Source organism: Pipistrellus kuhlii, unplaced genomic scaffold, assembly GCF_014108245.1.
Source record: "Pipistrellus kuhlii isolate mPipKuh1 unplaced genomic scaffold, mPipKuh1.p scaffold_m20_p_20, whole genome shotgun sequence".
Taxonomy (NCBI): domain Eukaryota; kingdom Metazoa; phylum Chordata; class Mammalia; order Chiroptera; family Vespertilionidae; genus Pipistrellus; species Pipistrellus kuhlii.
The window spans coordinates 19,617,247-19,629,419 of record NW_023425516.1 but is presented as its reverse complement, the minus strand read 5'-3'; the positions used below and the strand labels follow the sequence as shown (position 1 = coordinate 19,629,419).

General features: G+C 38.6%; 1 protein-coding gene and 1 long non-coding RNA gene across 7 annotated transcripts in view; one reads left to right on the top strand and one right to left on the bottom strand.

Annotated features, from left to right (window-relative positions):
• The window catches only part of HORMAD2 (HORMA domain containing 2), a 49,329-nt gene that overhangs the window by 19,341 nt on the left and 17,815 nt on the right, over positions 1 to 12,173 (bottom strand). For 3 of the 6 annotated variants that reach the window (XM_036449730.2, XM_045585705.1, XM_045585706.1), the window contains 5 exons: positions 10,181 to 10,201; positions 9,429 to 9,455; positions 7,493 to 7,560; positions 3,963 to 4,114; positions 3,308 to 3,561 (listed from right to left, as the gene is read on the bottom strand). In XM_036449730.2, coding sequence (XP_036305623.2) covers positions 3,308 to 3,561; positions 3,963 to 4,114; positions 7,493 to 7,560; positions 9,429 to 9,455; positions 10,181 to 10,201 — 522 coding nt within the window. The remainder of the gene's footprint in view (positions 1 to 3,307; positions 3,562 to 3,962; positions 4,115 to 7,492; positions 7,561 to 9,428; positions 9,456 to 10,180; positions 10,202 to 12,173) is intronic. The other 3 variants (XM_045585707.1, XM_045585709.1, XM_045585708.1) reach the window with 3 other exon arrangements.
• Positions 7,419 to 9,052, top strand: LOC123652861. The gene is made up of 3 exons (XR_006742394.1): positions 7,419 to 7,647; positions 8,793 to 8,796; positions 9,042 to 9,052. It is a non-coding gene; the product is annotated as an uncharacterized LOC123652861 (long non-coding RNA).

Sequence of the window (12,173 nt, the reverse complement as noted above, 5' to 3'; positions counted from 1 at the left end):
TATGCAAATAAATAAATAAATAAATAAATAAATAAATAAAATAAAAATAAAAAAAATTACAAAAATTTGGCAAGAACAACAAAAATTTGTAGTATTTGAACCAAAATCACTCCCTCCATTCTCCAGGCTCTGTGAGATTCCACTCCACTCAACTCCAGACTGGTGTAGCCAGGAACTCCCAACTCCCTCTCCCCCAGCTCACATTAAGAAGCCTATATTTATGAGAGGGACAGACGTGAGCATTTCTCATGCTGGCCCTACCTATGGCTGGAATTACGGGTTTCCATCTTCCACCCAGCCCCCAAGATAAGACTAATGCTCTACTTTGGGTGAAGTACTTCGGAGAGTGCAAAGACACCAATCACTCTTTCCCTGGTTTGTAAGACAGTGAGTGGTTCCATGCTGGGAATATCAAGCAGAAAAGACCGGAAGCTAATGTTCCTCAATAGCTAATACTCAGTTCCTCAATCAGAAATTTTACTGAGAGATGCTTGCCACTGTTCCCATCCCAGCTCTGGGGCTATAGCTTAGAGGTTTTTCCAGTAGGTAGAAGTGGAACATCAAAGAGATCACTCCTAAACTTTCCCCAAAGAAAATGACTTATTTGCAACAGAGCATGAAAGAAATTCAAGGCAAAGGGCACTCTCAAACACAGTGAAGGTTGTATTGAAAATTTTGAGAGGTTATTGGTAGATTCATTGGAGATACATATGGGCTAAACTATAGTTTGGCCAGTTTGCAAGAGATGATCAGGAATAGAAGCAGCTGGGAGGAACCCTCATGAGGACAGAACAAATCTCAAACGCCAACTTAAGGAACCATCCCTTCAAGGAGCACAAATTTGATTGGACTAGTCTCTAGAGAAATTCATGCCTGGGACACTTTTGAAAACAATCACCAGCAATTAGTTTAACAGCTGGGTGTGGTCATGGAAAGAAGACAAAGAAAGCCCTGATAAAATCAACATCATCCCAAAATGACTGTGTGCATATTCAAGGCTACACTAGCTGAGTAGCAACTTCAGAGGCTTAAAACTACAGGGGGAAAGTAGATTTCACTAAAATAATCAGCATCTCACTAAACAAATAAATAAATATTAACAATAACAAGCCTGAGCAGTGAGAGAACCATAACCATAGTTGCTATAATATATGATGTAAAAGGTCAAGTTTCCAACAAAATATTATAAGACATGCAAAGAAATAGGAAGGTATGACCCATACACTATAAAAATAAACAGATAACACAAAATGCCTGTGAGAACAACCAGATATCAAAGTTAACACACAAAAACTTCAAAGTATACATCGTACACATGACCAAAGATTTAAGGAAAATCATCTTTAAAGAAACAAAGGTATGACAATGTCACACACAATAGAGAATACCAATAAAGATATGTAAATTATAAAAAGTACCAAGTGGAAATTCTGAAACTAAAGGTGCAATAACTGAAATAAAAATTTTACTAGAGAGCTTCAGCAGTAGATTTGAATTGACAGAAGAAAGATTAGCAAATTTGAAGACAGATTAACAGAGATTATGCAATGCAAAAACCAGAGAGAAAGAGAATGAAGAAAAATGACAAGACCCTCAAAGAAATAGGGAACACACCAACATGCACATAATGAAATAACGAGAAGGAGAGAAAGGTGAGAAAAAATATTTAAATAAACAAGGACTAAAACCATCTCAAATTTATTGAAAACATTAACCTTTACATCCAGGAAGCTCAATGAACTACAAGTAAGATAAATACAAAGAGATCCACAAACAGACACACCATAGTAAAAATGATAAAAGCCAAAGACAAGATGAAAATCTTAAAAGCAACAAGAGAAAACAACTCATCACTTACAAGGGAACCCTATAAGAATAATAGTTACTTCTCAGCAGAAACAATGGAGACCAATTGGGCAGTAGAGTAACATATTCAAAGTGTTCAAGAAAAAACTGTCAAATAAGAATCCTGTATCAAGCAAATCTATCTTCAATTTTTATTGTTGTTGTTTATCATCACCCAAGGATTTCTTTTTTCATTGACTTTTAGAGAGAGTAGAAGAGAAGTGGAGAAACATCAGCTGGTGCCTCCCAAATGCACTCTGACCAGGGATGGAGCCTGCAACCAAGACAGGTGCCTTGATCAAAATTGAACCCAGGACCCTTCAGTCTAAAGGCTGACACTCTATCCATTGAGTCAAACTGGCCAGGGAGAGCAAAGCTATCTTTAAAAAAACAAAGATAAAATAAAACATTTCCAGATTAACAAAACCTGAAAGAGTTTATTAATACACACACACACACACACACACACACACACACACACTACAGGCCTGATGCATGGATTCATACACACTAAAAAAAATTAATTAGAAGAAATATTTTAGAGGCTGGAGAGGGATCACAGGAGGTTGGCTCCAGGGCATGTCTGGCCTATCTCACCCAGTTCTAATTGGCCAGACCCCAGCAGCAAGCTAACCTATTGGTAAGAGCATCTGCCCCCTGGAGGTCAGTGTGCATCGTAGCGAACAGTTGAACAATGGTCAGACCCTTAGCACGTTAGACTTTTATATATAATATATAGATATGTATAAGCAGACCTCCTAAAATCAATAAGAATGCAAGACAACCCAATAGAACTCAATAGAAAAAATGACAAACCCTGAAAATACACTTCACCAAAAAAAGATATCCAACATGGCCAATTAACATATGAAAGGGAGCTCAATTCACTAGTCAGCAGGGAAATGCACATTAAAACCACAATGACATACTACTATACACCCACCAGAATGATTAAAATGAAAAAGATGGAAAATGCCAAGGGTTGGTGAGGACGTGGAGCAACCACAACTCTCATACATTGCTGATGGAAGTGTGAATTGGCACAACCACTTTGGAAATCGTTTTGTAGTACCTATTAAAGGCAAAATGTACACATTCCTTTGACCCAGTAATTCTACTTCTAGCTATTATATTCTTACCAGAAATGTATACATATTTCACTAAAAAATATGTGCAGAATGTTCAGAGAAGTACTATTCCTAACTAGAGGCCCAGTGCATGGATTTGTTTACCAGAGGAGTCCCTCGGCCTGGCCCATGGACATCCTCCAAGGGGTCCCAGATTGTGAGAGGGTGCAGGTTAGGGTCTAATGGGATGTGCCAGGTATAAAAACTGGGACACAACTACCCGGCTCTTATACCTGGCACACTCCCTGGGACCCTGTCCTAGGATATGACCTGTATAGTAACTGTATTAACTGTGCTTAACGGAAGCCTGGAGGCTTCCTATTGCTTAGCCTTACTTGGTTGCTGCTCCCCTCCTCTTCCTCATCGCCGTCTGGAGCCTGAGGGGCGACCTCGGAAACGCTGTTCTCCTGAAAGAGGTTATCCTCCAGATCAGACACTCTGGCGGCTTCCGTGATGACTTTGAGTTTCATGTTGTGGAAGCCGGTCGAGACGACGCCCACTTGCAGGTTTACGGGCTCCCCCTCGAACAGCACGACGTGCGAGTTCACCCCGTGTTTAAAGCCAGGGGGCTGGTAATAATCTGGGGTCACTGCAGAATAGAGAGTGGAGAACACTGAGTCTCACAGGACAAACCGGGCTCATCTTTCAGGGTAGCAGCAGACATAGTTTTCTTTCTTTCTTTTTTTTTTTTTTTTTTAATAATATATGTTATTGATTTTTCACAGAGAGGGATAGAGAGTTAGAAACATCGATGAGAGAATCATCGATCAGCTGCCTCTTGCTCATCCCCCACTGGGATGTGCCCGCAACTAAGGTACATGCTCTTGACTGGAATCGAACCTGGGACCCTTCAGTCCGCAGGCTGACACTCTATCCACTGAACCAAATCGGTTTTGGCCAGACATAGTTTTCTGATGCCTGCAAAGCCCTTCTCTTCACATGAGATGTCACTTCAGCACTCAGAGGGGATCTGGCAGAGGGCCGGCCCACCTGCGTTGTAGTAGTGGAGTTTCATGGTGAGGACAACGTCATTGGGAAGGGGGCCGAGGTTCTGCATCAGCATGTACAGTTTGCGGAGTAGCAGGATGCTGGCTTTCTTAATGTGGCCCCTCTTTGTCCCGCTCTCAATGCTCGTGCTGCTGCTGTAACCACATAAAAAACAGCATACTTTTCAGTCAGACATACTATCACAATATCTTTAAAAAGACCAAAACTTTTTACTATAAAATCAAATAAAAATAAATTACACATCAGGACACTCTTGAGACTTCTTTCAGAATGTAAATTAGAGGAGAGGTTGTATTTTTTTTTATAACGTATATACAATAGATTTCTTTAAAGCTAGTTCCCTTAAGGTATTTTAAATATGACCTGCGTTTTTAAAATTTGATTTTTATTTTAATACATTTTATTGATTTTATACAGAGAGGAAGGGAGAGAGATAGTTAGAAACATCGATGAGAGAGAGTCATCGATCAGCAGCCTCCTGCACACCCCCCACTGGGGATATGCCCGCAACCAAGGTACATGCCCTTGACCGGAATCGAACCCGGGTCCCTTCAGTCCCCAAGCCGACGCTCTATCCATTGAACCAAACCGGCCACGGCAAAATTTGATTTTTAAATGACCACAGGCTATAATAGTGAGGACAATGGATTTGGAATTAGGAGACTTGACATCGAATAATGGCTCTGCTGCTATTAGCTGAATGACCTCAGTCAAGTTACATGGACATGCTAGGACAGTTAGCTCATTTATGATAAGCTTGCACACATTTCTACACCTTTTCTAGTATAAAATCTATCATCTGGTTATCTCTCAGAGGTATCTCCTCCTCACTCTTACTATGATAATGACTATTCTTCCTGCTTTTTTCTTGTCTACACTAAAAAATATTTTCCACACCACCACTGGAATAATATTGCTAATAGAAAAATCTGCTCATGTCACTAGCTTGCTTAAAATTCTCCTATTACATCCATTTTCTTTTAATCAAAATCGAGAATGGTGTACAACGCCTTTCATGACCAGCCATGCGCTCACCCCCACCTCCCTTTGCAGTCACTATCCAGTTACTTCTCATCCACGTGTATTTACACTTTGCTTTCCTGTGCTTTTCACTCCTCTTCCTGACTCTCCCGAGTCCATTCTTTAATACCTAGCCATGTGTCACCTCGCCAAGGCAGTCTTCCCTGATAACCCCGTACCTCACCCTTGTGTAGAGTGTGTGTATGTCCCCTTCTAGACTATGAGTGTCTACGCCTCTCCTCTCCACAGTCCTAAGTTTGGCCCCCAGCTAGGTAAGTACACAATAAATATTTGTTGAATTAAGGAATGAATGAACAAGTTGGACAAATTATTTTCCAATTCTAACGTTTTCTTTTTCCCAAGAATTTTAATCCCCAATCCACTTCACACTGGAGTAGTTTCCAGGAAGAAGTATGACTGTAATATATTTGCATACTGCCTCTCACATAGTAAGCACTCAATACTGAAAAATAATCCCAGTAATTGAACTATCGGAGGCAGTGAGAATTCCTAAAACAAACATTGTTAAGTAAATACACTTGTTCCTGTTTCAGTTCCGAATAACCTTCAGTTTTGTCTACCAGGATTTAACCAATTTGAAATAGGTAACCAGAGATAGCCATTTAGCTCATGGGATTCTTTAGTATACGTCATATTCACATAAAATCATAATCAAGACTTCCCTGCACTCTTTTAAAAGGGAAATTATCTTTACCATGGAAGAGGTGGTAGGTAATTTTATATGGTGATTATTTAAACAAATGTCTACCTTTGGTTTCTAGGAAATCAGTAATATGTATTACCGCTCTCCTCCTTAGTAGCTAAAAGATTTGGCCATTTGTTTTACCATTCACCTCTTGACATACATGCCTTCATAACAAAAGAAATTTCTTGCCCTAGTTGGTTTGGCTCAGTGGATAGAGCGTTGGCCTGCAGACTGAAGGGTTCTGGGTTCAGTTTCTGGTCAAGGGCACATGCCTGGATTGCAGGCTCCTCACCAGCCCTGTACCTGGTCCAGAGGCAACTAATCGATATGTTTCTCCATATTGATATTTCTCTCTGCCTCTCCCTCTCTTTCACTCTCTCTAAAAAGCAATGGAAAAATATCCTCAGGTGAGGATGAGAGAGAGAGAGAGATTGCTCTGGTTGTCATTAGGTCTTACATTTGAATTTTAGAGGATAAAGGCAACTGTTTTGTGTAAGAGAATATGTGTGAAAAGTGCTGAACAATCTGTAGAGTGCTATACAAATGTTAGCTAATGGTGGTTAATATTGCCATTCTCATTCCTGGAACTCACTTCCTCTTCACACCCCAGTGCCATCTGTAAGTCTTACAAATGAGAAAATAATTAAGGAAGTGAATCTTGGAGAGAAATCCTCAAACTTGCAATAAATGATGAAACAGAGCTAATAGCACAGAAATTGAGAATTAGGCCACATTTCTCTTGAGAGTCATCCCCTGGGCACGGAGTAATCTGTGCCCCGTGTTTTTCACCATCTTCCACCCCCTCCATTTCCATTCCATCGCATCAGCAAACTGTGGCTCTTTCTGAACCCAAAAGCTCCTGGTAAGGAAATAAAGAAAATAAATGTGGCTCTTTAATAAAACATCTCCATCTGCACTAAGGACCTTCGGAAGCAAATGTACTTGTCTTTGCTATTTAACCTATTAGTATATATAAAACTTGGAATTTGATACTTGCTAGGAAAATAGTGCTTCCCAGTCTTTTCCACACTAAGACATACACAGAAGATTAATTTTGTGGGACATACTGAGGTCAGCAGTGACAGTGATTGTGTCTATAAGCAAATCGTTCGGCTGTTTCATCTACCCAGATTCGGAGGGCAGAGAGGACCAATATCTTGGCATAGCAATGGAGACATTTTGGTTTAGTGGAAAGACAGAGTCTTTGGAGCTCTTAAATCAACACCATGTAGACGCCTCATTCATATAAGCTCTGTGCTGTCTATGAACCATCATTGCCTTCAGGGACCACTATCGCCACACCACCACCACCACCACTAGGTACCATTACTGAGTGTTTATTATGTGCCAGGCCTGGGCACAGCTCAATATATGCATAACTAATCATTACAACAACCATATGAAGGAGATACTGTATTATCAACTCCACTGTGCATACCACTATTTGGGGCGGTTGAGTAATTTGTCCAAAGTTATATAACCAGTAACAGTAACTGGGGTTCCAAGCTAGATCCTCTGCCTTAGGAATTGCAACTCTTAACCACTCACTGTAACTGCTTTAGGCCTTACTAGCACCACCTATGAGAAAAAGAGGAAATGAGAGGACGCCAGTTTCCACCGGAAATCTAAAGAATTGTCCAACCCCTCTTTAGAGCAGTGCTGGAGTTCTTTGTAGGGTTATTGGGAGAGTTAGAAAGGAAGGATGAGGCCCATCTGTGGCCTCAAGAGGCTTATGTTTACCCCAATCATATCTGTTTCTCCTGTTCATTAAGCAATTAGATCCTACCTGTCAAAATCCATAGTGATTCCTTCGTTTGTGTATTTGAATTTGAACTGGTATATCTCAGTCACTTTCTAGAAACAGCAAAGGGAAGAGAGAAATAAATTACTTTAAGAAAGAAATCCTTTGGTAGTTACAAAATAATTGAAGGAATGAGATTTGTATCCCCACGATATTCATATAGTAATTCTTTAAGGGGCCTATCATGCATTGGGTTGTATAAATCCTTCCTTAATATATTTACAGTTTGGCTTACACTTATTAATACCCTCCACACATTTTGTAGTGTGTCTGCAGAAAAGCTACACTACCCTTCTTTACTACTTTCCTTTTTGTCCCTACTTTTGTCAGTTCATCTCAAAACGTCAAGTGCAAAGCACCACAGCTTTTTGCACTGCTCAGTCTTGTTGGCCTCTGGATGGGTTAGCACCCTTTCCTTACGACAGTGGTTCTCTTCACGGGTGTGCTGAAAATTTTAATCCATGTGTAAACTGTATTTTCACTTCAGGTAAATATGAATATTGTTATTGTCTGGGCAGTTTTGCTTATTAGAGGATACAGTTCTATGGATGAGTCAAGAAACTCGGCACGAAATCAGATAAATGCCAATAATGAAGAGTCTGGAAGCACTCAAAATATTTTTTCAGGAACATAAACGATAGCTCAGAACTTATCACATAATAAGCCTTTGTTTCCTAATTCATTGTTACATTTACTGCGTATAGCAATGCTCATTTAATAGCTCTCTTTTCACTCAGTAAGATTTTTCTGTAGTGAAGTCCAATTTGCTTAGCATTTCACTACCTCAAAACCACTGATTTCAGGGTTGAAGTTGTGTGTGCATAAGAAAACATAATTTATAATAACTTACCACACTAAGGAAGTGACCAATTTATTAACAATTTATCAGGAGGGTTTAGTTTGGGAAACTTCCCATCAAAGCTAGGGGGGACGGGGGGAAGTGACACTAGAGACAAAGACCCAGAGGTACTCTGGCACTGAAGAACTGTTACCCGCCTATATGTACCAATTTCTTTCCACCTTGTTCAAACACATATTTATGATCTTGCCAAGAAAGGATTTTAAAGACTAAAAATGCTTAATTTGGTCTTGAATGCCACTAATTAGGCAAAACCCATTGGCTCAGAGAAGGTAAATGGAAAGCAAAGAAAAAGGTTAAGGAACCGGAAAGAAAGAGAGGAAGAAAGTAAAGAGAGTGAGAAGAGTGAGAGGCTTCTCCCTCCATTTCTCTGCTGCCGCCACAGTTTCCAGTCAAAGCAGCACGTGTAACTATTACGTGCTCAAGACAAGTCTCTTGTTCTCTAGATTCACAATCTGGTTGGGAAGAGAAAGTATCCACATGAATCAATTGGGAATGTTAAATTGTGGGCTACTGATGAAAAAGAAATTTGGAGAAGGAAGAAATTTGTGTGAACAGATCAGGCAGAGACTTTCATGAAATATTTGGATGGAAGTTGGCCTTGAGGATGAGTAGAACTCAATCAGCAGAGGGAAGAAATTTAGAGAAAGAAATAAAGAGGTAAAGCTCTGAAAGTCTAGGAAAAGGTCAAAAAGTGGAGAATTTAGGGGGGAGGCGGGGGGGGTAGTTTAGAATTATGCACACCTTCCAAAAGGCCACAAACAGAAAGGATTCAGAATCAGTTAAAATGAGTAATAAAATATGGCGTTTATACAAGCGTAGATTCTTCATGTTAACATATTAGGAAATAGGCTCAGATCCACTCAATGCTTATTTTTCAATGCCCCTAAGTAGTTTTTAAAATCTCATAATAAAGGATTGGTGACATTTATAATGAAACATACTGAAGGAGAGTAACTTTGCTCATATGGTAGTGTGGTAACGTGATCTACAACCCTCAATTTAAGTAAACATTTTTAAATATAATGTACATTTACTACCCATCTCTATGTGTGTTCTCACCTCAGGTTCCTTGGGATTTGGGTAAAGCTGTTTAAGGAAAAATAAACAGCACTTAATTTCTGAAAGATACTACATTAATCCTCACAGAATACATGTTCTATATGAAGAGTTCAATTTGTGCTATATTGAGTACAGAAATAGATAGATAGATAGATAGATAGATAGATAGATAGATAAACAGATAATCTTAAGATACATAGTTCAAGCCAGAGATAGAATAAGCTCATTTTGTAAACATAGCCTTTAGAATATTCTGTAAATACTGACTATAAGAAAATTGATAGCCAGGTATTTATGATTACTGGTTATGATTTGTGACTGAGCTACAAATATATTCTAAATAATTTTTATGGTTTATGATTTTTAAATAAATAATATATTTAAGACTCTCAATGATATCTCATTTTCTTTCTATCTTAATAGCATTCACCATGTTATACCCAGAAATAGATAAAACTTCAGAAAACTCCACAAAATTTCAATCTGTAAACTCAAAAAATAAAATTATGATAGCCAACAGATGAAGCAGTTGGTATATCCTATATTTTCCCATGTATTACAATATGCCAACAAAACAGTTTGTGATATTTTACTAAAAACTCCTGTTTTAAAAATTCTATTTTTTAAAAAATTCCAAAATGTCATAGGACAGATAAGGAAATTCAGGAAGGCAGCGGGAAGTACTGTTTAATGCTTCACTTGCCAAAAGACAGTGAAGTAGAGACAGAGTGAGTATTTAAATGTATACTTACTGTAAGGATTGCCATGTGTAGCTTCAAGAAAAAAAAAATACTGTTATTATATTTTATATACTTTCATTAAAGGCTAATTAAAATATTATTTCAGAGAGGTCCAAAGTTTTGAGTTGAAAAAATACTATTCAGAACAAAAGGGATCCTAATTATTCATTCACTCAGTGAGTGCCTATTACATACACAGGTTTATGGTGGGAAGAGGGGGGATTTAAAGAAAAGAAAAAAAGGAAAGAAAAAGAAAATAATTATCCTTATTCTCTATAAGTTGTATTAAAGTTTGGGAGGTAAAATATATAAAATAATTTATTATTACTAGAAATTAAATGTGCCACAATTATCTAAAAAAAATGTGCCTTTTGAAACAAATCAACTAAACTAAAAAGTTTTAAGCCTGACATAAATCTATAAAACCTTTGCTCTCCCTACATCTATACATTACTATACACAGATTCTTTCTGCTTGAATATATAGATATACAGATAGAGATATAATGAAGCCTATCATAAAAATTTAAAACTAGATTACAAATGACAAAATTTCAGGACCACAATTTCATAGCAAATTATTCACCTTTTTCACCCAAAGGACTAAAACTTTAGTGACACTGTGTGGCTATTTTGGTTACTGCATACAATTGATTTTAACACTACACAGTGCAACTCTGCTGTATATTAATTATTTAATTAAAGTTTATTCATTCTTTTGACATGGCCCCAGCCCTGGCCAGTGGCTCGGGTGGTTGGAGCATTGTCCCATACACCAAAAGTTGTGGGTTCAATTCCGGTCAGGGTACATACCTAGGTTGCAAGTTTGATCCCAGGTCCGGGCCCTTATGAGTGGCAACTGATTGATGTTTCTTTCATATCAATGTTTCTCTCTCTCTCTCTTTCCCTTCCCCTCTCTCCAAAAATCAATTTAAAAAACACACACCATATCCTTGGTGAAGATTAAAGAAAAAAATAGACATGGCTCCGATCATAGAACTTGCAGACCAGCAGGGAAGAAAGTATTAAACAAAAAACTATCACACAGATAGGTGCCAGTTGTAATATTTGCATGAAGAAACAGCACAAGGTGTTTGGGAACAATGGAGGCTGGCGGGAGAGGGCTGTCAGAAAAGGCCTCCCTGAGGAAGTAGAGGTTTAGGCTGAGACCTGAAGGGTCCTGGGTAGCCAGGCAAAGGATGCTGGGTAGGAAAGTTTTCCAGGCAAAGGGGAGCAACATGCAGAAAGGCAAAGGCACCAGCATAGTCTAGATTTGTTATGTGGCTGCGACAGAGAGCAGTGGGGAGGGATGCCTTGGGAAAGCAGGTGGAGTCTAGCTCACACAGGCCTTGCAGATCACTTCAGGGTTTCTTAAAGAAATAGGAACCGAGAGGGAGTAAAAAGAAGATACAGATGGAGAGAAGGGGAGAAAGCAGTAATAGGAATTTCATTATATATCTTATCTCTTCAGCTGTAATAATTAGACCAGAGCCTCTAATTATTACACCCTTTGTAGCTATCTTGGGCAGCAAGAAAGATCTGATGCACTTAATATTTAAGCTGCATTTCTAAAAAATTTGAGCTACAGTAGTAGTTATTTTGAGGGAACAGAATATAGACATATATACACCAAGTTACCAATAACCAACATAGAATAAAAACGAATTATTCAAGTCCATTTTTCCCTTTCCTATCTGCAAACTGAATCGCCACTATTTGAACATGCTCAGTGTGCTAAATGCCAGATTCTTGTCTCCCCTCTCCCACATCCTGTGGATCTCTTCCAGTGACTTCAGAGGAAATTCTGTGGTCAAAAGATATGAGTATGTAAAAGAGAAGAATGAGGGTTTCATTTCTAATTGATGTAAATGGGACAACAAAAACTTAACATAACAAGAAACTGGTTCGTGAATACAAATGTAGGCACTGGTACAACATTAGAAACAACAAAATGAAGGCTAATCTTTTTTTTTTTTTTTTTTAAGGGATAAAGATGAGTCTTTGAG